The 25244-nt window shown below is 48.7% G+C and overlaps 11 protein-coding genes across 11 annotated transcripts; 5 read left to right on the plus strand and 6 right to left on the minus strand.

The window, feature by feature from the left end:
- Nucleotides 1-454: 454 nt before the first annotated feature.
- On the plus strand, nt 455-2959 carry FPRO_05921 (related to ubiquitin-activating enzyme homolog UBA2; the record flags this gene model as incomplete). Its single annotated transcript, XM_031229222.1, has 7 exons — nt 455-712; nt 891-1061; nt 1114-1475; nt 1525-1586; nt 1635-2486; nt 2545-2629; nt 2677-2959. 7 exons carry the CDS (start codon nt 455-457, stop codon nt 2957-2959), a joined length of 2073 nt encoding a protein of 690 aa, XP_031079480.1.
- A 56-nt stretch (nt 2960-3015) lies between these two features.
- Nucleotides 3016-4016, minus strand: FPRO_05920 (uncharacterized protein; the record flags this gene model as incomplete). The annotated part of the gene is made up of 4 exons (XM_031229223.1): nt 3016-3173; nt 3265-3357; nt 3445-3531; nt 3590-4016. The coding sequence occupies 4 exons, from the start codon at nt 4014-4016 to the stop codon at nt 3016-3018; spliced, it is 765 nt and encodes a 254-aa protein (XP_031079481.1).
- A 1156-nt stretch (nt 4017-5172) lies between these two features.
- Nucleotides 5173-7127, plus strand: FPRO_05919 (uncharacterized protein; the record flags this gene model as incomplete). Its single annotated transcript, XM_031229224.1, has 4 exons — nt 5173-5314; nt 5374-5590; nt 5725-6986; nt 7045-7127. The coding sequence occupies 4 exons, from the start codon at nt 5173-5175 to the stop codon at nt 7125-7127; spliced, it is 1704 nt and encodes a 567-aa protein (XP_031079482.1).
- A 553-nt stretch (nt 7128-7680) lies between these two features.
- Nucleotides 7681-8961, plus strand: FPRO_05918 (uncharacterized protein; the record flags this gene model as incomplete). Its single annotated transcript, XM_031229225.1, has 3 exons — nt 7681-7814; nt 7865-8514; nt 8567-8961. The coding sequence occupies 3 exons, from the start codon at nt 7681-7683 to the stop codon at nt 8959-8961; spliced, it is 1179 nt and encodes a 392-aa protein (XP_031079483.1).
- Nucleotides 8962-9421: 460 nt separating this feature from the next.
- FPRO_05917 (uncharacterized protein) lies at nt 9422-10979 on the plus strand (the record flags this gene model as incomplete). The annotated part of the gene is made up of 3 exons (XM_031229226.1): nt 9422-9584; nt 9682-9891; nt 9946-10979. The coding sequence occupies 3 exons, from the start codon at nt 9422-9424 to the stop codon at nt 10977-10979; spliced, it is 1407 nt and encodes a 468-aa protein (XP_031079484.1).
- Nucleotides 10980-11600: 621 nt separating this feature from the next.
- On the minus strand, nt 11601-13616 carry FPRO_05916 (uncharacterized protein; the record flags this gene model as incomplete). Its single annotated transcript, XM_031229227.1, has 2 exons — nt 11601-13208; nt 13260-13616. 2 exons carry the CDS (start codon nt 13614-13616, stop codon nt 11601-11603), a joined length of 1965 nt encoding a protein of 654 aa, XP_031079485.1.
- A 634-nt stretch (nt 13617-14250) lies between these two features.
- FPRO_05915 (uncharacterized protein) lies at nt 14251-15111 on the plus strand (the record flags this gene model as incomplete). The annotated part of the gene is made up of 2 exons (XM_031229229.1): nt 14251-14556; nt 14611-15111. The coding sequence occupies 2 exons, from the start codon at nt 14251-14253 to the stop codon at nt 15109-15111; spliced, it is 807 nt and encodes a 268-aa protein (XP_031079486.1).
- Nucleotides 15112-15467: 356 nt separating this feature from the next.
- On the minus strand, nt 15468-16411 carry FPRO_05914 (uncharacterized protein; the record flags this gene model as incomplete). The annotated part of the gene is made up of 3 exons (XM_031229230.1): nt 15468-15909; nt 15961-16312; nt 16363-16411. 3 exons carry the CDS (start codon nt 16409-16411, stop codon nt 15468-15470), a joined length of 843 nt encoding a protein of 280 aa, XP_031079487.1.
- A 2099-nt stretch (nt 16412-18510) lies between these two features.
- FPRO_05913 (uncharacterized protein) lies at nt 18511-18915 on the minus strand (the record flags this gene model as incomplete). The annotated part of the gene is made up of 1 exon (XM_031229231.1): nt 18511-18915. One exon carries the CDS (start codon nt 18913-18915, stop codon nt 18511-18513), a length of 405 nt encoding a protein of 134 aa, XP_031079488.1.
- Nucleotides 18916-19438: 523 nt separating this feature from the next.
- Nucleotides 19439-20794, minus strand: FPRO_05912 (putative ADP, ATP carrier protein (ADP/ATP translocase); the record flags this gene model as incomplete). The annotated part of the gene is made up of 4 exons (XM_031229232.1): nt 19439-20236; nt 20289-20365; nt 20473-20494; nt 20756-20794. The coding sequence occupies 4 exons, from the start codon at nt 20792-20794 to the stop codon at nt 19439-19441; spliced, it is 936 nt and encodes a 311-aa protein (XP_031079489.1).
- A 3869-nt stretch (nt 20795-24663) lies between these two features.
- On the minus strand, nt 24664-25172 carry FPRO_05911 (putative ribosomal protein S25.e.c7; the record flags this gene model as incomplete). The annotated part of the gene is made up of 4 exons (XM_031229233.1): nt 24664-24689; nt 24768-24991; nt 25051-25088; nt 25170-25172. The coding sequence occupies 4 exons, from the start codon at nt 25170-25172 to the stop codon at nt 24664-24666; spliced, it is 291 nt and encodes a 96-aa protein (XP_031079490.1).
- Between the last annotated feature and the right edge of the window lie 72 nt (nt 25173-25244).

The raw sequence follows: 25244 nt of genomic DNA on the forward strand, positions 1-25244 counted from the left end.
CAAGCCTTCTAAGAGGAGGCAAGCAAGGTTGTGTAACTTGAAGCTTGATATTAAGTAATGAAATGACCCAGTTGGGCTAGCAGGTGAGTTTACTTCAGCATCCTACCTATGTAAAGGTGTGAGGTTTCTTGCTCTTCGAGGACCTCCGGTGTGCTCATTGACAATGGAACCTAGATACCTACACAGTGGAGCCCAATCATTAAGCCTTGACACCAAGAATTCCCGGCTTTAGAAGCTCAAAGCTCTGTGATAGGCCCGTCCGATTGGTCGCCCTGCAACGCCGCTCCCCTGCTGAATGCTCTATCTCAGCTCTCTGACCACTAACATCTTATTCAACCTTCCCACTTTCAACCGATCGCGACATTCTTCACCAACAATCGACCTTGATGCGCAGCCCTCGGATCGGGCTATTCCACTCTTTCGATCCCGTTTCCGCGTCTAGAAAACGATCAATATGACGATGAATGCGACAAGCGCCGATCAGGCTCCAGCTCAGACACAGAATGCGGCTGCAGCTCCAGCGGTTACCCCAGTTTCTGAGCAGCAACGACAAATACAAACACAACTACAACAACAACAGCAGCAGCAGCAGCAGCAACAAAAGAAAACTGCTTCATCCGAGAACGAATCCCGGAAACGAACGCCGGCCATGACGCGTGACCGACACAATCAGCAGTCGCTAGGCGCATCACTCAATACCTCTGTCAAGCAGGTACGTTTCTTATGCATGGAACTAAATATCACCTCTCAGCCTTGATCTCGCACCAGGATCCGACGCGATCCGACGCCTCAGGAGCGATGTGTCTAGGACTGGACTGTATGCGATGCGACATGGCGATATTGCTCGACCACTTCTTATCATTGTGGGTATGCTAACTCGGATCGCGCAGGCTCGTGTGCTCATGGTTGGTGCTGGCGGAATTGGATGCGAGTTGCTCAAGAACCTGGTCCTCACAGGCTTTGGCGAAATACATATTGTAGACCTCGATACCATCGACCTTTCGAACTTGAACCGGCAGTTTCTTTTCCGTCACGAACACATAAAAAAATCCAAGGCTTTAGTGCGTCGTTCTGCCCAAAATGGAGTTTGGTTAGATACTAATCAACGCGCAGGTGGCCAAGGAGGCAGCAGAACGGTTTAATCCCAATGTCAAAATTGTCGCACACCATGGCAATATAAAGGATGATGAATTCACTGTGGCCTGGTTCCAACAATTCCGCATTGCTTTCAATGCTCTGGATAACCTCGAAGCGCGCAGGCACGTCAATAAGATGTGCCTGGCAGCTGATGTACCCTTGATCGAGAGTGGCACCACCGGATTCAATGGCCAGGTGCAGGTTATCAAAAAAGGCGTTACTGCATGCTACGACTGTACTCCCAAGGAAGCACCCAAGTCTTTTCCTGTGTGTACAATTCGAAGCACCCCTAGTCAACCCATCCACTGCATTGTCTGGGGCAAAAGTTATTTGCTCAAGTATGTATATAGATATCGACTTGCGGAATATTGCTAACAAAGAATTTAGCGAGATCTTTGGCACAAGTGAAGATCAGGCTGCGTTTGACCACTCAACTGATGCCGACAATGGTAAGTGAGATGCTGTGTTAACGAACAACACATACTGACAAGAGCCAGCCAAAGAGATTGAAGAGTTGAAGAAAGAATCTGAAGCTCTCAAGATGATTCGGGATGCTACTGGCACGTCCAAGTTCCCTCAGATGCTATTTGATAAGGTGTTCAACGCCGACATTGAGCGACTACGTTCCGTGGAGGGGATGTGGACATCCCGGCGAGCTCCTGAGCCTCTTCAATATCAGACCATTCTCGCACAGGCTGGCGAGGCTATCGCCAACAAAGACAAGATTCTGAATGACGATCAGCGGGTTTGGTCCCTGCAAGAGAGTCTAGCTGTCTTCAATGACAGTCTTGACCGACTAAGCAAGCGAATTCTTGAACTCAAGAAGAACAAAAAACCTGAAGACTCCGACCCCACAATCACATTTGACAAGGATGATATTGATACCCTTGACTTTGTGACAGCAAGTGCCAATATTCGCTCAACAATTTTTGGAATTGACAGGAAGTCTCGGTTCGATACCAAACAGATGGCAGGCAACATTATTCCAGCGATTGCCACAACCAACGCAATCGTCGCTGGTCTCTGTGTTCTTCAGTCCTTCAAAGTCTTGAAGGGCGAGTATGCACAGTCCAAGGAGGTCTTCCTGACCCCCTTTGCCCCAGCTCGACTTCTGGCCCCTGATAGGTCCAGAGAGCCAAATCCCGAATGCCCCGTATGTAGTGTTTACTTCACAAGTATTGTTGCAGACTTGTCTCGGGCGACTCTCAAGGATCTCATTGATGACATCGTCTTGTCAAAGCTGGGATTTGAAGGCAAGGAGTTTGTCGTGAACAATGACATAGGAACCTTGGTTGAATGTTTTGAAGACGGCGACGACGAGAATCTACCCAAAAAGCTGACTGATCTCGGTAAGGCCTCGTTGAAAGGACAAATGAATTGCTCGCGGGGGACTGACAAAACTATTAGGTATCAAGAAGGACTCGTTCTTAACTGTCATCGACCAGGACGACGAAGACACGCTCGTCAATGTGGTTATCAATGTCCGAGAAGGGTCTGTCTTTGTCTCTGTTGTTATTGAATTAGGCTTACAATTTATAGTACATTGAAAGAAGACGAGAAACCAGTCAAGGCTACATTCGCGGATGTCCCTGAGATTCCACGTCGACCAAAGAAGCTCCAGCCAGTCTCCGCGAATGGCAATGGGAAACTCAACGATGAGCAGGCCGTTAGTGCCGAGCCGAAGGGTATCAAGAGACCGCATGGAGAGGACGCTGAACCACCTCTCAAGAAACTCAAGATCACCGAATCCGGAACCGATGTTGTAGACGTGGACGAAGTCCAAAGTCATGCCGGCGGCGGCGCTATCGTCATTGACGATTGAAGCGTAATTCGAGGGGTTGAAAGGACGATGCATATATCCTAGGAACCATGGCTTTACTAGTTGGCGCTTAAGCCACCATCCAGGTTCAGCACGCAATTGTTGGCGAAACGGTTGGTTATCAAAAACATGGCAGCGTCGGCTACCTCATCGGGCGTGCCCAAACGACCCAAGGGACACTGCTTGAGGTAAGCTTCACGAGCAGTCTCAGGAAGTTCTAATACAGGGCATTGTACATTAACATTGGTTTTCGTCTTCGCAAGGGTGATTGGTGCCAGGGATTGAAGGCGTAGGGAGGGGAGACTCACCATTCCACATTGGACTCTGTATCCAGCCCGGCAACAATGTGTTCACGCGGACAGAGCGACTTTTATACTCAAGGGCTAGGGCACGGGTGAAAGCTGCGACGATATGGAGTCAGCAGGTTTTGAAATGTATAATAATGTGGGATTCATTAGCATAAGATTAGGGATATATCATGAACGTACCAATGACACCTGCTTTTGAAGCGGCGTATACTGCAGCACCAGCACCCATTTTGGTAGCCATAAGACTTGAAACATTGATGATGCATCCTATGAGCACATGTGAGAAGATGCTATCGGACATAAGCAACTGCTTGGTGAGACGCACCATGAGGGGTTAATTTGGCATATTTAGAGGCGAGAATAGTCGCCCGGAGGTTGAGGTTAAGAATCCGTTGAATTTCCTCTTCGCCGGTTCTTTTGAGCGCCGACGCTTGACTGGTGCCAGCACAGTTGACGAGGACATCAACGGGGCCTAGACTGGGAAATAGACCCTTGAAAATGTCTATCCTTTGAACATCCAGGCGTTTGAATTGGTGCTCTGTTGGGCGCCTACTGCCCTCGAAGTTCTCCATGTACGGGAGAGGCTCAAAGGGTTTGAGTCTGGATTCAAGGACTTGGCGATCATCAACGGCATTGCGGCTCATGATGGTTACAACAGACCCGCGGTCTGCAAGCGCGCTCGCGATACGGAAGCCCAGCGTACCGGTACCTCCGACCACGATGGCATGTTTACCGCGGAGAGAGAAGGACATGGGCGGTGGTGGAGGCGGGATGTGTGAGGTGGTTTACAAGTAGTGAGTTTGATGTGGTGATGAAATTTGAACTTTGAGTCTGTAAATATCGACTTGAATGGAGACGAAGGCCCGACTTTTTACGATAAAGCTGTGTACATCGAAATTCACGACATACTGCGAAATGAACATGTTTTACGATTTATTTTCATCTTCATTCTTCAGGTTGCTTTTGATCGTGGCGAACCGAATATTCTCTGCTTTTCAATAATATGCTTAATTACCTACCACCAACCTCCCGTGCAGCACCGATGTCATTGCCACACTGTACGGTGTTTGGTTTTTTTAAGCCCCAGATAACGCCATCGAAGCACCTCTGAACAAAGCAATCGGTTCCTGGCTGGCTATATGTCATAGCCGATATCCGCCTCCTAGTAGCAATTGCTTTTTTGCACATACTGAAGACGACTTCTCCGTTACTATGATCATTTCCATATTCGCCTCTGTAAATACTTACGAGACCAGAACCCCCTGCTTTTAAACAAGTGGCTTGCTTGTTTAGTGCATCTCATCAGCTTCCATGATGGGTTTCGCTTCTGGGGTATCAACAAGGGACTGAAGAGGAGAACCGCAAAGTTTTAAGTTAGCGAGGTAACCCATCCGTTGATGAAACCCTGATTTCGTGCCTTGTCTTGCTGTCCTTTACGAGCGCCAAGGGTTTGAAGCCAAACACAGCGGACGTCGATGAACAGTCAAACAAGATGATACCGCACAAATATCTACCTAATCTGACCCTTTTATCCCACGACAAGGATCAATTGACCATTGCCGTTCCTTACTGGATAAGGTACATAAACAATTAGCTGACCACCTACCTACCTGCCTTTCACACTTGAACCTTGACCTCTGCTGGTCTGGTTCAGTGCATGTAACATAGTGCAAAACTCCACTTGATCAAACTCCCGCCGCTTCCATCCATCGTTGGTTAACTATTCCCACTAAACTCCTCCATTGCAACTACATTCTCAGCAGGGCTTCTGTCCATTGAAGCCCAAGGCCGCACTCAGGCCCACGACATTCCTTATCGGGTCTCTTTGACCTCAATGTTTCGTCGTTGTATTGGATCTTGTACTCGTCGCAATTGACGTATCTCTCAGCTTACTCCCGCCGCAAAAACATGAGCGACCCTCAACGCGATGCCCCGCCGTTGAGCGCCCACATTCCCGCTGCCACCACGACCACGACGGTTCTGCCTACGACAAACGGCTCTGCCAAAGGCGATGACGTTCCCGATGCCGGACTGAGAAGTCTCGATCACTGTACGCCTCAGTAACGACCTCTCTCGCGCCACGCGCTTTGCTGATTGCTCTTCTCGCAGACAAGCGCGCCCTGCCAAAATGGCGGTACAATCTGCGCCAACAGATGCTGCCTCTGATCCGCTGGGAGACACCGTACCTTGCGTGGATGCAAGAGAAGTTGCGGACGCCAGCTCTCGATAGCTACTTCGCCATCACTGCCAACCTCGGAACCCATACCTTCTTCATGATCGGATTACCCATCTGCTTCTGGTGTGGCTATGCAGCATTTGGCAAGGGGTAAGTCACACCATGTTCAACGTCTACACACGCTGCGCTGCGGCGCATGATGTTGCGATGCAGTTGCAGCAACAAATCTCTAGATTCGATTGAGATTACAGGATTAACAGGTACTGACATGCTTCATTGTGTAGACTAGTGCATATTCTTGCGCTCGGTGTCTTCTGGACTGGCTTTATCAAGGACTTCTACTCTCTCCCACGACCACTCTCGCCTCCTTTGCACCGGATCACGATGTCTGGTTCTGCAGCCCTCGAATATGGTTTCCCTTCGACCCATAGCGCCAATGCTGTATCTGTCGCCGTCTATGCGCTTCTGATACTACGCAGTCCCGATAACACGCTAGCTCCAACCACCAAGTTCGCACTCGAATGCCTCTCGTACTTTTACGCTGCTTCGATCATATTTGGGCGCTTGTACTGTGGCATGCATGGCTTCCTAGACGTAATTATCGGGTCTATCATGGGTGCCGCTATTTCTCTGCTCGAATTCTACTACGGACCTCCCCTGGATGAATATATGCATTCCAGCTCTTGGGCTGCGCCTCTCGTAGCTGCCTTGATTATTCTTGTACTCGTGCGCATTCACCCTGAGCCGGCAGACGACTGTCCATGTTACGATGACAGTGTTGCCTTTGCTGGTGTTGTTATTGGCCTCGAATTCGGCACTTGGACGTACGGCAAGATTGCGCTAGATCCTTGGGAGACTCATGCGCATGGTGGAGGATCTGTGGATGTTACGCACTTGGGATTGGCTGCCAACGTGGCCAGGATCGTTTTCGGCGTTCTTGTCGTCTTTGCGTGGCGCGAGACGATGAAGCCTCTACTGCTTAAGCTCTTGCCTCATCTATTCCGAATATTTGAACAGGTTGGGGTGAACATGCCTCGACGATTCTTCACTCCTGCCAGTAAGTACAAGACTGTACCAACAGGCTCTCGTATCGATACACTTTTCCCTTCGCCGTCCGACTTCCCACGCATGGTCGAAAGTATCCGAAACCCTACCACCCGAGGTCGCTCTGTGTCAATTGGTCCTCAGAGTGCCGCAGATGCATACGAGACCTTGGCGTATAGAGAGCGCAAGCGACGTGAGAGTGTCAGCAGTAACCATAGCCTGAAGAGCAAGTCAAGCAACCTGGAGCTCCAGACCACGCATGAAGACTATTCTGGCAAGGGAGCTCAGGCGTCTGGTGCACAGGCAAACCGAATCGTCGAATTCGAGCAGATGATGGGAACCGGCGAAGTTGTGACAACACCAGCCGCCGATGATGATCGGGTTGAGATCTTTGTTACGGGCACCGAGGACGGGTTGGGAGAGCGCGAGATGTTCTCACAATTAATCAAACCTCGTGTGCGATACGACGTCGAGGTCGTGACTAAGCTCGTGGTTTACACTGGTAAGTTTCTGGAGATCTTCTCCTGACCAGCGAAATGGGTTGCTGACTGGTGTGATAGGAATTGCTTGGTTTGCAGTGGCTATTATCCCCATAATGTTTGAGATTGTGGGCTTGGGGACGAATCAGTTACGTGAACGATGAGTGATGAGATGAAATGAGACAAGAGAGGCCACCGCCTTGTATTATTTTCTAGTGGCCTCCAGGATATAATTAGATATTCTTCTTTTTAATGAACATATAGGGTGACGAACGATGGGCGCTGGAAATGGTTTATTGGTTATGTCGCCTCGGGGTTTCTTTGGATGATGTATCTCTAGACAACTTTAGAGTTGCAATTGACACTGAGTTGTATTCACGATAGCATATTCGCACAAATCAGTGCTATAATTGTCTTTTATTTGAAAATAAACATCATACAAAAAGATGTACTGATGTAGTACTTCAGTTAAAAGGTGTAAGTAGAAGTGTGACGTTGACGATTTCGCCCTTGTGATTGGCCGTTGCTATGTGCAAGGATCTTAATTGACTGACACGCTTAAGACGCGTTTAGGTGTAACCTAGCGCGTGTTCCTCACTGACCTCAACGTTCAAACTTCCATACAGCGCAACAAGCTCAAGAATCGGGACGAGCAACCCTGGAAACATCACTAAAGGAACTGCAAAGACCGAAAACAACAGGAAATCAAGCGCAAATATGTCCGATATTGGGGATGAGATGGATGTTGATGTCCCCGTTGTCAGCAAAGATGTGATATTTTCCTCTGAAGCCAAGCAAGGCAAGCGAAGTGCTGCCAATCTGCCAGTTGAGGCTGAGGATAGTCTCCCTTGGTAGGTGCTTGTAAGAAATACCATCAAATATCAGGATTAACGGAGCCCAGGGTTGAAAAGTACCGCCCAAACACCCTCGAAGACGTCTCGGGCCATCAAGATATTCTCGCTACTATCAACAAATTCATCGATCAGAATCGTCTCCCCCATCTACTCCTCTACGGTCCGCCAGGCACTGGAAAGACGTCGACAATTCTGGCCCTTGCTCGTCGTATCTACGGAGCTGCGAATATGCGCCAAATGGTGCTCGAACTCAATGCCTCAGATGACCGTGGCATCGATGTAGTGCGAGAGCAGATCAAGACATTTGCCAGTACCAAACAGATCTTCTCCATGGGTGGCACATCTGCCCGCTCAGGCAACTCGATGGCTGGATTTAAGCTCATTGTTCTTGATGAGGCTGATGCTATGACGAGCACAGCCCAAATGGCTCTACGACGAATAATGGAGAAGTACACCACCAACACACGGTTCTGTATCATTGCAAACTATTCCCACAAGCTTAGCCCAGCGCTGCTGAGTCGATGTACACGGTTCCGCTTCAGTCCGCTAAAGGAGGGCGACATTAGGGTGCTGGTTGACAAGGTGGTGGAGGAGGAGCATGTTAGGATTGGCGGAGAGGCAGTTGATGCGCTGGTGAAGCTGAGCAAGGGTGATATGCGAAGAGCACTGAACGTTCTACAGGCCTGTCACGCATCAAGTGAGTCTGCGTGCATCTATCTTTCCTAACGTGAGCGCTAACAGAGGCCCAGGTACACCATTGCGAGCGAAGGATGCACCCAAAGTACCTGACAGCGAAATTGAACGCGAAAATATCACAACGGAGACTATTTATAACTGCATTGCGGCACCCCCACCCGATGCCATCAAAGAGATTGTGTCGACGCTGCTTAAGACATCGGATGTCACAAGTTGTCTAAACACTATCAGCGCTCTCAAGGTGTCGCGAGGTCTTGCGCTGGCTGATATTATCACAGCGCTCTCCGAGGAGTTGGTGAAGCTAGAGGTTGGTCCTGAGGTGATGATCACCTGGCTGGATGGTCTCGCCAACATCGAGCATAGAGTCGCCGGTGGAGGCAGTGAGTTGATCCAGACTGGAGCAGTCGTTGGAGTTGTCCGAAACGGAGTTGAGTTGATGAGCAGATAGTCTCAGGATCTCTACGGGATATCTAGCGTCTGTCTACTGCACAAGGACGTAATGGGTTAATTGACATCGAAGGCTAAATATTCGTATGATGTTACACGACGATTAACTGCGCTACAAGCAGCAAAAGCCTTTTATAGAACATAGATGAAACCGATGAAGCATCATGGTGGTGATTTTAAACCTGGGAGCTGTGACTTTGTAAGGCTGTTAATAATGTATCTGTCAGCCACTATCCATGTCTAGTGGCGCAAGCTCATGCAACCCTCGTGTAAGCTCAGAGCTGTCACCGGATAAATTTACTACACCTCAATTGTAGCTTATCAACGTTAAAACGGTGCGCTGCGACTTCAACTCTTCAGGGCCCAAGAGGCATTGCACTTGTGAGCTTGTTGTCGCATTTCGCCGAGAAATCGCTGTACGTTTGAAAGACCAGCAAATCCTCTATACAAATACCGTCACAATGACCTCAATCGCTTCCTCTGATGCTGGAAATTTGACTGTCGAGCCACTGTCAGAGCGCAATGTCTCTCGGATCCCGCTTATTCTGCCTCATGAGCGCGTCTTTCCAATCCAGATCGGCAGCGAATTGTTTAAGCTCTCGGGGGCATCGTTATCCTCTGACGGTGAGTCTTGGCTTGACAAGTCTCTTTGCGACAACTGACTTGTCGAATTGCGCCAGCGCAATTGTCTATCTCATAGTTCTCGACTAACGCCTCGCAGCACCTTCATACTTCTCTCAATACTTTGTTTGCCAGTTGGAATCGGCAAAAGAACGAAACGACGAGTCGAACTCGGCTATCCGAACGCTCTACATTGATCGCGATCCAGCTATCTTTCGCGATATCTCTCTTCATCTTCAGGGCTACCATGTACAGCCTCGCGACGGCGAGCATTTTGTGCGTCTGTTTTCAGATGCACAATTCTATAGCTGTTGGTCGCCTCCATCTTGCAGCCCAGATTCTGAACTGACATTTCGGGAAACAGTGCCCAAGCTAATCTCTCAGCTTTACGAGGAGAGTATTTTTATCTCCATCGGCCATCGCGAGTTTCAGATTCCTCGTGAGATCTTCAACGACCCAGGAAATTCCCCGAACTACTTCTCCCTTGGCTTCGCAGCTTTTTTCTCTCGCCCGGATGATCTCTTCCCTGGCCTTGACCGTGAAGGCCTAATCCGTCCACCCTCGATCCTCCCTCCTTCGGTTCCGAAGCGCAGCGCTGATACATTTGCTGAGCTCCTACACTTTCTCCGAGGATATCCTATTCGAATACGTGATGAAGCACACCGCCAGGATCTCCTCAGCGATGCGCGCTACTTTCATTTTAAGGGCCTTGAGCAGCGCCTTATTCCACATTCGTTAAGTTACAATCAAGCCACGAGACGTGACGAGATTGTCCTTCGTCTTGAGAACATACAGAAGAGTGGTGTTAGTGTCTTTATCAGCAATACAGACCCGTTGACCGGTTTTGTGCAATACGCTCGACCTTATGTAGACGAGAAGCCTGCTGAGCTGGTCCTTGAAATTGGCGGCGAAACAACCAAGCTTCATTTCTCAGGAAGTAATGCTAGGGCAGAATTCTTCAGAGACACCAAAGCACGAGTTGCAAAGTTGTTTGAGCTTGTCTCATCAAAGCTAAACTTTCACCAAGCGATCAAAACTGAACATCTCACCAACAACGGACAGTTGACAAACCTCGGAAACGCACTATTAAAGGAAGATCTTGTTCGTATAGTCCTGGAGCCCGAATCCGCCATTATTCTCGATGGGAAGGACTATCTCGAGGATTTCATCAGTGCCGCGGCTTCCGACTCTTCCGCAAACGAATACCCCCGGAAGCGAAAGCGAGCAGATGGTGACTCAGGCGATGAGGAGTGGGTTGTCACAACAGGGCAATGGAGGTTACGCATTCAGAATGCACCGAACGGCAGGGGTGTTGAATGTATTCTTGTTGCAGCGAAGCTTGATGCAATGCGCTCGCAATTGTCGCGCAACATGTCAAGGAGCTTTCTGGGAAGCTAATTCAGTATATTTCATGTGGTCTTTGCAGTCGTGGTGGCGAGAACAGAACTGCTCTTGTATTACGAATCAGATCTGTAACTGGCATCTTGGAGATAATAACGAGCATTTATGAGACGTCCAATAGTATGAGATGCCACACGGAAATATGAAAACAGGGGTATTTGACACAGTTATATTGGTATTGCAAATACGGAACAAACAATTTGTACACAATCCAACCAACGCATATTAATTATGACCAAAACCAACAAAAGACTTTGTCTGACACGTGTCATGAGAATCCACGAGACCATCCATAGAACGGCCCATAGAAACAAGATGGAAAGTCGCTGAATGATGTTGCATGTTCTTGAGTCCCAAGTGACTTGACAGCAACAGTTTATAGGGAAAACACAATAACGCCCCTTCGCCCTGCAGGAAAAGAGAAAAAGTGATGGGCTAAAAGGTGAGCGGAAAGATAGGGGCCCATTGGGAGAGGTGAAAAGCGATAACTTTTTATGGATGGTCGGGTCGGGTCGGAAAAGAGTAATCCTTCAGGAGGGGGAAATAGGGGTGAATGTGAAGAGTAGTAGGGTGTTCGTCAGGTCATGTCATGGCTCATACAATTTGGTCGTTCAACATTTATCGCCCTTTGCCAGCAACCTTGCCTGTGGGAGCACTCATATCTCGTCGTTCAACGCCCTCGACCATTCGACGGCTAGGTGTCATTGTGCCCTGTGCCATTGAACGGGCACGGCCACGACGTTCACGAATCTTGGCGAGAGCCTGCTCGCGTGTCATGGTAGGGGTGAGAGCAGGATTTGACATGTCAAAGGTGGTGCCTGTGCTGTTGTGGGATGGTGTGCGAAGGCGTTCGTTGAAAGATGCACTATTCCCGGCCTTGTCGTCATGAACTGGCACGGTTGTCGTAGTGGTGACGGTGTAGAAGGCATTTGTGGTGTGAGGTCGAGTGTCAGGAGAGACAAGTATATCCTCGGCCACGTCTGGCATGGTCGGTACTGAAGGAACAGGTGCCGAGTGACTGTGAGGAGCATTGAGAAGTGAGGCTAGTGATGTTCTTTCTTGAGCAAGCATGGCGAAGGCTGGAGGCTCGACTGAAGGGGTTCGTGCGTATCTCCGGTAGTTATCATACTCGCCAGAGTAACGGGGCTCCATCTCAGTGCCATCACCGATCGTGGTTTCAGCCTCAACTTGCTCTTCAATCACAACCTCGTCAACATCCTGAAATTCGCTCTCAGCATGACTTTCTCGCTGACCCTTGGCAGCTGCTTCAGTCTCTTCGATTTTGCGTTGTGCCTCAATGATCTCGGCCTCTTGCTCCGAAACTGTCCGGAAAATGCCTTCTTTGGGACAGAATATGGTACTTCGACGAGGCTCTTTCTTAGATTTAATAATACGTTGAGGAGGCTCTTGGAGGTGCTGTTCTTGGACTGGCTCAGGCTGAGCGTCTGCTCCTGTGTCGTGCTCGGTCCGGGCATACGGTTCCTCGATACGGGGAGGAGTTACAGCACGCTTCTCGCCCCCTACTACCTCACTGTCCAATTTTTGGACCTTGTCGTTTGGTCCCTCTAGTCCAAAAGAGCTTCGGCGTTTCTGGCGAGGGGCTTCAGCACCGGCACGACGGGTTGACTTAGAGCAGGCACAGCAACGGAGATGGCATTCGGCCTGTAAGAACTCAATCATCTCATGGGCACGATCTGCTCTTTGACGCTCCCACTGCAACTGAGTGGACAATTCCTCAATCTCAACCTCACTGGCTTCCGAGGAGATGATGTCCATTGTCGACAGAGAAATTCGAGGATCTCTTGACGCTCGCCTCTTGTCTTTGTTAGGAGAACCAAACTCATCGTCAGCATCCTGTGGCGGCAGAGGAATACGACCCTCGGCAGCGATACGGGCAACTTCCTCGTTCTTGGCCGCAGTCTTGTAGGCGTCCCGTTCCTGCTCGACGAGCTTGATACGCTCCAATGCTTGATCTAGTTGTTCTTGGACACCAACAATCTGATAGCGCGCTTCGAATGCTTCTTGCTCTCGGACTTTGCTCCTAGCCTTTTCTCGTTTGAGGTTTTCGTCGATCATCTTGGCGTTTGTGCGTGCTGACTTGAGTTCTTCTTGGAGCTTGACGATCGATGATTGTGTTTTGAATGTTTCTTTTCGTGCGCGGCGTATCTCCTTTTCCCATAAAGCTTGTGTGTGTGCATGGGTCTCCTTTGCTCGGCCATAGTTCTCCTATGACATGGTCAACATGCAATGTTTACATTGGTTTCCGAGACCACCTACCATTAACGACTCCAGACGTTCTCCGACTTTTCGCTCGCGGTCTTTACCCTCATCGATGGCCTTTCTTAGATTCTTGTTCTCCTCTCTATATCTGCGCAACTCAGTCTCGGCCTCTTCGCGGCCAAGCATGGCACGCTTCAAAGCAGCGTCTGCTGTTTTGCGTTCCAGCTGTTTTGATTGCATAGTAACACTGAGGTTGTTGAACTGGCTGATCTTATCATGAACGGAGTTATCTCTTGAACCACCACGAAGGTGAGAGAATACGGACTCCCGCTCTCTTTGTTGGTTCACACGGTCCGCGGTGACGGCCTGAAGAGGGCCGCCCGGTGAGCCGGGTGGACTGTTTGTCTCTTCCATTGTTGTTGAATATGATTTCGATGCAGACGTGGAGGTAGATATGAGGTATCAAACTGAACTGATTGAGTTTTATCGCAAATGGCTGCCGTTATGGAGGGTCGACAGTCAAGTTGAAGGTTATTAGTGTGTTGTGATAAGGCAAAGTTGAGTAAAAGTGGTGCTGGTGTAGTATCGATTGTTTACCATCCCACTTTGGTGTGTATCAATTGGTAAGTAACCTGTTGCTGTGGTGATAGAGACGACGTCAGGTGACCTCATGCGAGCAATCTGGACGCTTATTTCTCAGCTACCCCTAGTGGTGTGTTCGTAGCCTATTTTGAGCTCAACGCTCCAATCAGCTGCTTTTAACTGTGCTGACCCCGCGAAGTGGAGTGAGTTGGCTGATAGGCGTGCCAGAATCACGATAAAGCTGTCCAACGTCGCAAGTTAACTCCATTGATCCATGGAAAAGGGAAAAAGTTGAAGCTTCCGACTCCGAGCAGAGGCCAGGTCAAGGTGACAGGACACGCCACTTTATATTAAGATCGCCCCTATTGTTACATTCTTTGCTATAAATCTGTTTCTGTGTCCTTTCAATTCTTTTCTCTGCATCTTTTCTAGTACTTGTTAAAGATCATATTTGTTACTTGTCAAGATGGCCGACGAATCAACTCTGCGACAGCGAAAGCCTCAGCCCAAGAACGAGACCGAATCTGAAGTCTCTCAGCCTTCCACCCCGACCAAAAAGGGCAAGAAAAGGTCCTCGGCCAAGGTTGATGAAGAAGACCCATGGGATGGCTACTCCCCTTACCTCGATGTCGTTCGTGTCATCAGCTTCATTATCGTGGCCTCAATGGGTCTAAGCTATGTTATCAGCGGAGGAGAGAGTTTCTGGTGGGGACACAAGAACAAGCCTAACTGGATGACCCAGAGATTCTACAAAGACTTGATTCTTGGACCTGTATGTTGAATCTATGATGATTACCTGACTATTCTAACTACCGTTCTCCGTTAGCCACCACCTGTATATATGACGTTGGAGGAACTCTCCCTCCACGACGGTACCGACCCCGATAGACCTCTTCTTCTTGCCATCAATGGTACGATTTATGATGTCTCCAACGGCCGCCGCATGTACGGCCCAGGGGGCTCCTACAGCTACTTCGCTGCCACCGATGCTGCTCGCGGCTTCGTGACCGGCTGCTTTGCTGAGGACCAGACCGCCGACCTCCGTGGTTATGAGGAGACTTTCCTGCCGCTCGACGATCCTGAAGTTGACTCTCACTGGACACCCGAGGCTCTTGCTGAGCTCAAGATCAAAGAGAGAGAAGAGGCTAAAAAGAGGGCCGACGCCGCGCTCCAGCATTGGGTCGACTTCTTTGCCAACAGCAAGAAGTACACCAAGGTGGGATATGTGTATCGGGAACCCGGCTGGCTGGAGAAAGAGAAGCCCAAGAAGCTCTGTGACCAGGCTCAGAGAAGTAGGAAGACCAGAAAGATTCCCAAGAAGGATTGATCCTTACTCACACTGGCGATGTTGTATTTTTAATTATTTTTTTATTGGCATACATCTATCCTTTTCCAAACCCAACTGGACCAAAGCTCAAAAGTCACGATATACATAACCGTGAAACATTAGAAACTTCAAATCAAGGGATAATGAGGATGATCTCTCTAATGGCTTTGGGTATTCTTGGTTGTTATCTAAACGTTCAACCTTGATACACTTTCCCGTTGAACCTGGCCGTAAACACCGTTGATGACTGTGCCTATCCCGAGGCTGCCCAACCGTTCCAGCAATTGGTACAAATATGCCCATTAATTTTTCCCAGCATTATGTCTATCCATTCAAAAGTTCGTCACACGCTCAGCTTATAGTACATACATAGCAGCGGCACCGACTGCGAGCAGCATCGAAATAGGGGCCTTGAGCTCAGCAGCAGCAGCAGTGACCACAGGATCACCCGAAGAACCAGATGTGGGAGTGCCAGTAGCTCCAGGGGCAGAGACACCAGTTGGCGTGCCAGAGCCATCCTCGGAACCGTCATCGGAGCTGCCGTCATCGGAGCTATCGTCACCGGAGGAGCTGTCGCCATCAGAGCTGTCACCGCCGGAAGAGCTGCCGTCGTCTGAGCTATCGTCTCCGGAACCACCACCAGAGCTACCGCCTCCAGAACCGCCTGTGTTGGTGCCATTGCCACCATTTCCGCCTTGTGGGGAGCCGCCACCTTGAACAGGAACGACTTCGGAGACTGTAGCCGAACTGCAGAGGCTCTTGTAGTTGTTGAGCGATCTTGTAGCATTGGCAGATGTGCTGGGAAACGTTTAGCAAAGAACCCTGACATAAAAGTCGTAGCAGACTCACTTTTCGTTGATAACCATTGACATTCCACCCTGGCAATGTTTTGCCTTGCTGCAGAACAGCCACATAGGCTTCTTGTCCTTGACCATGATGGTGTAAGTGGGAATCATGCCCTTGGACATGCTAGCCTCCACAGGCTGGTAGCCAGAGTAGATGCCAGTGACGTTCGACATAACATTGCCAATGGGCACACAAGGGTCGTCGAAGGTAGACTGTGTCACTGTGTGGTTGCCAGCCCAGAATTGAAACTGAACCATGGTTCCTGGCTCTGCTGTGATCTTTTCAGGCCAGAACTTGAGGCCAGTGGCATTTGTTGCTGAGTTTCTGCCAACCGAGACGACTTGGACATCGACAGCTAAGAGGACTGTTAGTTGATTCTTCTTTTATGGCTCCATGAGCACATACCTTCAGCAACAGCCGCAAGGGCTACAATAGCAATTTGAGAGAAATACATAATGATTAGAGATTTGGGATTGTGAATATTTGCTAGAGGCAAAGGAAGGGCACTCTGGGAGAGATGTTCAGAGATGGGAGCAAAGAAAAGAAGCGACTTGCGCTCTCAAGGACTAGCCTCGTCTAAGAAAGTAACAAGAAGAATTAATGAAAGATTGAAAGAACAAAGGAAACGCGTCCAATGGGAACAGGACCAGACTGTTGATTATGGAACGAGATGGAGAGATGAGGAGAAACAAAACAAAAGAGACGAGACGGATTGGTATATATACATCTACCTTGGGGCTTGGCCTATGATGGCCTTGACCCTGATTACGAGTTTCGAAGCACATCTGAAGCACGCCTCTCAACGGCGCCGAAAGATGGATCTTGGGGCTTCCGTCTCGGCTCCTCGGTAGACTTACAGGACAGGCGTAGTATGAGACACTATCGACAAGGCTTCGCTGGAAGAGTTGATGAATGAAACAAATAGTGCTGGGTATGTCTTGGCTAAGTTTGGTAAGGCTTGGGAACTACCCAGGCTATATGTCAGGTTGAGATATCGAGCTCAACGACATAATGTTCGCAACTGAATACAGAAGACCGACTATCGAAACTCGGATAAACGATTATGATAGCTTCCTTTTATTCAGATTTCCATTGGCAGCATTGATTTGGTGGTCTTTCTGTTCGAAATGATTTTGTTCGTTTTGTTGGTCAACTCAACTGAGAAATCGACCCATGGCGCTTAGTATGTCTATTATCCAGACCTATACTCCGTACCATAGCAGACTAACAGTTAGATATTTTCGGTGACTATAGGCCTCGGCTCCAGGCCCAACCGTGTCGGAGCAGATCGACCAGGGGCTCGTCTGCTTCGGAAGTGCCTCATCCGTAATATCTTGAGACGAATATAGTTTCGCTGCCACTATTGGTCCTTAAAGGGTTTAAGGGCCACATGGGTGCAAAGCTGCCGTACGGTAATTTGAAACTTGAGTGCCTTGGCTTTCTCTTAACGCAGAATAACATTATTAAAGTCCGCGCTGACGTTGCATTAGTTTGTCGAGTTTCAGCTGTGATGTTTCGTGTTGGTTGCAGATTCTAAACGTGCCTACCTATGTGGGGGGGTGAGCTGTTGGAGTGCGTATTGCCATTTGGAACACCCCAGCTTCATTACTCACTACGATTAATCTCCTAATATGCATTTATTTAGACAAGATGTTCCACGATTTTTTAGCTTGCTCAATAGACGGCTAAAGATCGACCTTAACCAATGTTGATTTTGAGGCTCACAAGGGAACTTCTTAGACGAAACGCCCATTATACAAATGGGCGAGAACAGCCACCAAGATCCGAGACTACCTTCAACAAACAGGAACGACAAGCAATAGCACAATACTAGGTTTAGCTCGCCCGTATTATAGACATTGAGCGGCTTGGAGATCTAAGGCTGCGGATCACATGATCCTTCTTGAGTGAGGTTTCAGGGATTCTTGCTAATGTAACCTGTCACGATCTGGAAATATGTTACAGCATCTCCAACTAGTCGACTCTGCGAATACGTCTTGATTCTTCCTTCACATTAATAAAACGCTTACAACCCAAATTCGTAATACGGCAACTTGCCAGACAGCCCCAAGTCAAGGATTCCGTATCCTCGTACATAGCTAGTGAAAGCTCACGCACTTGTGGTAAAAGGCCGGGGTACGATCGCGAACACCGATATGAACAATCGGTGCTGACACAGTTGGACGAAACCAGGCGCAGTGCAGGCGACTACTGCTTCTATGGGACTCTGCCCTCACTTCCTTGAGCTTGAGATGAATATCAGGCGTAGTGGAAGGCATCGTGTTGCGTTAATGAGCTTTCGAAGATCAAAGTCTTGGCTGCTATTGTGTTAATGTTAATGAAAGTCGGTCGAATGCTTTTCAGATTCACGTACCCGTATTATCGTCAAAGCGCAACATAGGAAGTCGCTGGCCCGCATAGCCACCACACGCTCTATGTATTAAAGCGTCAGTCATGCGCGATCTTCGCCAGGGCTTCTCTCCAAATGCATACCCATTGAACACTTCGACTCTTATTCACCCCGAAGGTGGAAGAGATAGCAATTGATGTAACTTAAAGATCCAGCAACAACTGTGGTGATACCTTCTCCAAGTCCTCAACTTCGAGAAATCCGCCATCCTTCTCGACAGCCGCTCTCGCAATAGCTTCTCTCACAAATACATCAAAGTATTTGCCTGCCGCGGCGTTTGCATCTCTTGATATCCGCGTCGCATCTTTAGTGAAGAATTCGTGCAGCAACCGTGTGAGCAGCTCTGGCGGGATCGACTTGTCGGGTTCCTCTTCTTCTACAGCTTGTTCTTCACGCGTTGAGTTCCCGTGTCGGTCGTTGTCGTCATCTGAGAGCTCAAATGGATTGCTCGATTGTGGTTCGGATTCAGGTTCTGATGCCTTGGCGCCTTTCTTCGTTGTGGCTTTTGCTCGGCCACGGCCTGTACCTGATGATTGCTTTGGAGGCATGTCAAAAGTTCAAGTAGACTCTAAGGGTCCAACGTCATAAGGTTGTTGCGCCGCGCAAGAATTACTTTGGCACCGTGTCGAGCTACACATTAGGTAGGTACTGGTAGCTTAGTAAGCATCCAACGTCAGGTTACAGAAAACAAAACAACAAACCCCTCAGTATCACGAAGTCAAATAATGACGAAAATGAAAGAGTATTTATTAACGAATTGACATCACAAGGATCAGTGGACAATGTATGGACAGTAAAGGGAAATTGCATTGGTGTATAAATTACAGCGGCCTAGAACGGAAGGCAAAGCAAGATTAGAAAAAGACGCCGTGCCTATGCCACTCTAACCCGTAAAGAGCTGCTGTTTCAGAGGACCACGTCGGGTATCTGTGACAACTTCCCTCAACCTGCACTTCGATCTCGCCTTTTAGTTTCAACCAGCGGACACCATGTCAAGCCCGCAGATTAAGATCCCCCCGGATTCCTTATCCCCCACACACATGTCTATACAGGGTATGTTATACAAAGCGCTTATTTGAAGGCCTTGCCGAAGAGGAGGACCTGGAGCTGATCGTAGATGGAGAGAACACCAGCACCGGCAACACCACGGAGAATGTTGGCACCAGCACCCTTGAAGAGAGACTTGACACCCTCCTTAGCGACAATCTGGCGGGCAGCATCCATGGTGTTCTTGTACTTGACGGCCTCACCAGAGGTCATCATCATGCGTCGTCGAATGGTGTCAAGAGGGTAAGAGGCGATACCGGCACCAGTGGTGACGATCCAGCCGAGAGCGAAGGAGGCAAGGAAGTTGTTGGCCAGGTTACCGACAAGGACGACGGGCTTGATAGAGTCGTACATTCCGAAGTAGAGACCACGGTAGACGACGATACCAGCAACGGAAGGCATGAAACCACGGTAGAGACCGGCAATACCATCAGAGGCGAGGGTCTTCTTGTAGACATCGACGAGACCGTTGAACTGACGGTCACCACCCTTCTTAGCGTTCTTGGCATCGTTGGCAAGACGGGTACGGGCGTAGTCCAGAGAGTAGACGAAGAGGAGGGAAGTGGCACCAGCGGCACCACCGGAGGCAAGGTTACCAGCCATCCAGAGGGCGTAGCCATCCTTGTCCTTCTTGTAACCGAACATCTTCTTGAACTTGTCACGGAAAGCAAAGTTCAGAGCCTGGGTAGGGAAGTATCGGATGACGTTGGCGGTGTTTCCTCGCCAGAGGGACATGACACCCTCGTCGGCCATGGTGCGCTTGAAGCAGTCACCGATACCGGCGTACTTGCGGTCGAGACGACCGGTCTTAAGCATCTCATCCTGCTGGGAGTTAATGACTGAGATCGAGCATGCTTGATCGTATTGAACTGACCTGGTTCTGGATGAGGAGCTTGACACGCTCAATGGGAGCGGCAGCGGTCTTCGAGACGGCGGCGGAAACACCACCCACTATGAGTTGTTAGTATCATGAACGAGGCGTTTATTCGTCAAGCACGACAAAGGGCATGGTGCCCAATGAATTAATGCTCATAAGCGGTAGCGACGTAGTAACATACTCAAGAAGTCGGCCATGAAGGGCTAAAAGCATGTTAGCATTGTACTCTGTCATATTGCGAATGAATACTGTGACAATGCTGCAGAGAGGCCAGCAAAGCAAAAAAAAAAAATTATCACATCTTCATCAGCCAGAGTCCCTTGAGTAAATTGCAATCGACACATCCATATTCGATGATCGATTACATAGGACAACTCGCGGGTGGCTAATTGATGAAGACATCATCTTTTGATGCCGCGGCATTTCATGGTCGAGGGGATCTGTGATCAAGGGAAGAAACTTACCGGCATGCCCAAGACCTTCTGGGGTTGCTCAGCAGACATGGTAGCGGTTGTGAAGGTCTTTCCCTTAAACAAGAAGAAAGGATTGAGGGGAGATTGAGGATGAAAGAAGAAAGAGAGAGAATGGAGGAGTCGAGAGAAAATAAATCTGCGCCGACGGGGGGTGCGAGGTATTTGGGGGGAGGGAAAAAAATTGCGGCGGATCTGAATGAGAGGCGCTTTTGAGCGAATCTTTCCGGGCCCGCGCTAAAGGGAGCTGGGACCCTAGCCAACCAAAACCAAACCAACCTGTACTCTCCACGGCAACAGTGCGGGTTAGAAGCCTGAGGCCACAGCCTCGCCCAGGTCTGTGCCCCGGGTACCCAAAGCGCCTCTGAGCTTTTTTCAGGGGGTGGACAACTGGCCACTCAGTGGCAATCAGTGAACTGAATTGTGGGTAATTTCTGGCACAAATCCAGGTTTGAGCTTGCTGCCCGGCTGCAAGATGAGATGCCGGTTCACCCCGATTTTTTGTCGAGCGCCGAGACCTAGACCAGTTCCAAGACATGGGAGCTCTCTTCGGGGTCATTTTTTACTGTATGGGGTACTGTACAATACAGTAGGTACCTACCTCTAAATTTGGTGCTTATAGGCTGTAGGCTGCACCTATGGGCTCCTGTGATGATTAGGCGACCCCCAGAAGCATCCATGATAGTTGATTGCCCTGCAGGCGGAAAAGTTTTCTGTGTGCACAGCATCTACGAGAAACAACAATAAATAAACCATTTTGAACCAATTTCTAGTCCATTGTATTTCCATGGATTTCTCTCACCGCACTCAATATCATGTACTGTAATTGGCTCATCTCGATCAAATGTCGTCAGTCTCTCATTACTTTGGATACTATCTCTCTGCCATCCCTCCCTCCATCATGACATCCTTTCACCCACCTTTCCTAGCCCCAGCTCGTTCTCTAATCCACTAGCTTCCGGTCTCTCCACAGGTCGCAACGCCCGAAATAAGCCTTGCACACCTGGCACAGTGCGCAAGCTTTTTGCGTCAATCAAGGTGAGCCATGGCTGTGTTGGTTTTGGTCTCCTTGGATCTTCCTCATCGCCTCCCCCGGCTTGCACCCCCTGGTTCAACCTATCCGTCCAATTGGTGTCTGTTTGTTTGAGCTGTCCTAGAATACGGGGAACAATCTTTTTTTCTTGATCAGAATTTTGCTCGGGTCCAGTTCTGTTCAGCAACCGAGGAAGCTTCTAGCTCAGCGATCTCCTGGAGTAGCCGCACCACCCCGGCTCAACTGGCTATGTATTGGCTTATCTGTGTCCATGAATATTGCTCGCTATGATAGTCGAAAATTGTGAGTTCAATAGTAAATGCTTGTGATCAATTGTCCTGGCTTCATTAGTCTATTGGCAACGATATCTTATATGGGAACCAGAGACCCACAAGAAAGGTGCTACCAGTATAACGTTCAACTATTGAATAGAACCCTTCTCTGCTTCTGGGAATGATTGATTTCATGATGACGGACAACATGTGAACCAAGAGTATAGATAGTTCTTGCGGTCTGAGGGAATCATGGTGAAAGTTTATAAATATTGAAACCACGGGAGAGAATGTATTCCTCTTAGAGATTCTCTAAATACGGTTTATGAAGCTTCATGAAATAAAGTACCCAGACCATGGCAGAAGTCTACTTCTCTCATGCTTCTATAATAGAGGCCATTAGAGGTATGCAGCTCTAGGCAGCTGGGGGTTAGAACATAAGGCCTCTTGCTCAAGGGATGAAACCCTTTGCATGAGCTTAGTGGGCTTTTTGATGAGTTTGCTTAGGCTTCTCATACCAAGTTCTGAAGATTTCTTGCTCTCCGAGGGCGGGCTGCGAGGATATGTAGCTTTTCTCAGACTTCGGTCGAAAGAAAACACGCTCATCATCCCTTTGAGCCGAATGAAAAGTCCGCCACCGCCTCCCTGATGTCTCTTTTGGAAATGCACCGTACCATACAGTGTGAAAAAGGGCTTATCGTCATGCAGATTCGGCAACCTAGGTTTTTCTCTCCAGTTATGTCGTTCGTCCTTATTTAGCTTATCTCTCGGGACGCCCGTTTGCTCAAGTCAACACAATCCGTGAGCAGTAATGTTCGCCAACTTCATGATTAAAAACCTACTGGTAATGACTTCGTCCTCTGCCTCTTCCTTAGAGAGGTTTATCATGGGGTCATTTCAAACATCTAACTATAAATCGCTCAGGATCTTGCCAAATGTTTTTGCTGACCCTCTTTGGAGCCATTGACCTATAAAAACCGACCTCTTGAAAAGGACAGAAGCCCTGTCATATCTGTTGCTCTGCCATACCCAGACTGGCCGGTCTTTCTAATCTTACGGTCGTTTGGTTACATCAGTGGCCAAACCTCTGCCATTCGGATAGCGGATGTGAAATATATATGGCACATACGTACTCTGTACTATCTGTCCACAGACCAAGCGGCTACGTCCCATCTAGGTTAGAGTGTATGACCTGCGTCCATTCTCCATTGAGTTCCCTCCTGGCTATCAAGTAAAAGTCATGATAAGAGGATTGCCTCAATTGTTTACAAGGTACTGTGGACTTGATGCCTTTCCTGATTTACATGTATGTTCACATAATCTACAGCAAAACACGGTCCGTATGCTATGCTACAAGAGCATCTTCTGTAAACGTCAATACCACAACTAAATTGCCTACCTCTGAATATGTTTCAGGTCACGTGCTACATTGAGACTCTCAAACGTGTTAGATTCTTGCCCGTGATGCAAGACTCCCAGTACAAGACTCATCTTCTGTGAAAGCTTGAGTTCGATATTAAGATGAAATTGGGGGTTTTGACGAGAAACAAGGCTTCGCTGGCACTATTAGGTACTACAACGATATCTAAGCAACCAAGACCAGTGCCATAACCTGGTATCTATGGGGAACGAATGTAGGTGCTGACAGAGACTTTTACTTTACACCTCAGGCTTCAGCATACGCAGCGTTTGTCTGAGTCCAAAATGGTAACTCATTGTCGAGCTACTGGGGAGTAAGATGACAGACAATGAAATTCCTGGCAAGCACTGAAGGCCGCAGATGTAATACTAGTTCCTACTTGTGCGAAGGAGCAGAGAAGTCGTTGTTTTAGCAGCTACACCGCATAATCTAGCAATCATTCTTCGCAAGCCTCACTAACCTGTGTTGCTGACATACGAAGTCGTCAGTCGCTCTAGTATGGAAGAGATAAGCTCTGGGATCAGAGTTAGACATTTCAGGTCAGCAGTGATCATAGTGTCGAATTTCAGTTTTGTTGGAGGTCCCAAGGACCCAAATTCGATTGCAAACCAGCATCGCAATTTGTAGCCAAACTCGGATCTCTGAGTCAAGAGTAGAAAACATTGACAACGAATTCTATAAGCCTTTGATAAAGGTAGTTGATGACGCCAGAGCAACGGCCGCCTGCTCCAGTGAATCTCCCACCTTATTACATGTGCGGGTGACCCAAGTAACCCTCGACACATTGTAGGCAACAGATGTTGGGTTCGCAATATCATATATCATTCAGTCAAGTTTCGGTTCAACTAGTGCTCATACCTCGCAATGTTTGATAGCCTGTCAAACGTTAAGTAGTTGCAGATTGGTTGTGGGAAATAGGACGGTGGCATATCTTCCCATACTATCGGGGCACATGGTTGTAAATCACAAGGAACTAATAGTTTGGTCGTTTCGAAGATTTTTCATTCCGTTGCCTTGTGTGCTAAAGCGATTCCGTCCCAATGCTTAACCGAGCATGAATAGCGTCCTAAACCAGGCTTATTTTTCGCCTTGCAACACCCTCCGACCATGCGGCCTGTCTATCGTCCAGGCCGCCCAGACGCACAATCGTGAGACTCAAGTTTATCGTTCATTGCATTTAGTCAGAACCACCGACGGCACGGGCTGAGGTCATGTTAGCAGTTGATCGGATACAACGCATCGGGCCAGGATGTTCGTGCGAGAAGGGGGAGGAGGCCATACTGTAGATCTTCATCTTGCTGTGAGTGACCACAGGCTTGATGATGCCCTTCTCCTCGAGGTCGGCAAGGCACTGTCGTGCCAGAGAACCGTTGATCTTCATTCGGTCGACGAGGGTGGCAATGGTGACGAGACGGTAAGACTGCACATCCTTGTAGAGCTTCTCAGAGGTGGTCTTGTCGAGAACGACGGCGTGTTGGGCCTTGTCCTTGACCTTTCCCTTGGACCTTTGATGATGCGTAAGTTTTTTTGGAAATCGTCGATGAACGGTACGCCTTATACATACCACTTCTTCTTTTGCTTCTTTGCTCCAGCGGCGGGGGCCTGATGTCCAAGTCAGTCAAAAATTCATGTTTGCAAAGTCTGCCGTCTCAGCGCTGAGGGAGGGCATCATCGTGGACTTACCATTTTGTCTGATGTGCTGTTGTCTGGGTTGGACAAGACAAAGTGTGGTGTTCAATCCGAAGACCTCGCTCGATT

Source organism: Fusarium proliferatum (genome assembly GCF_900067095.1).
Source record: "Fusarium proliferatum ET1 genome assembly, contig: FPRO_scaffold003, whole genome shotgun sequence".
Taxonomy (NCBI): domain Eukaryota; kingdom Fungi; phylum Ascomycota; class Sordariomycetes; order Hypocreales; family Nectriaceae; genus Fusarium; species Fusarium proliferatum.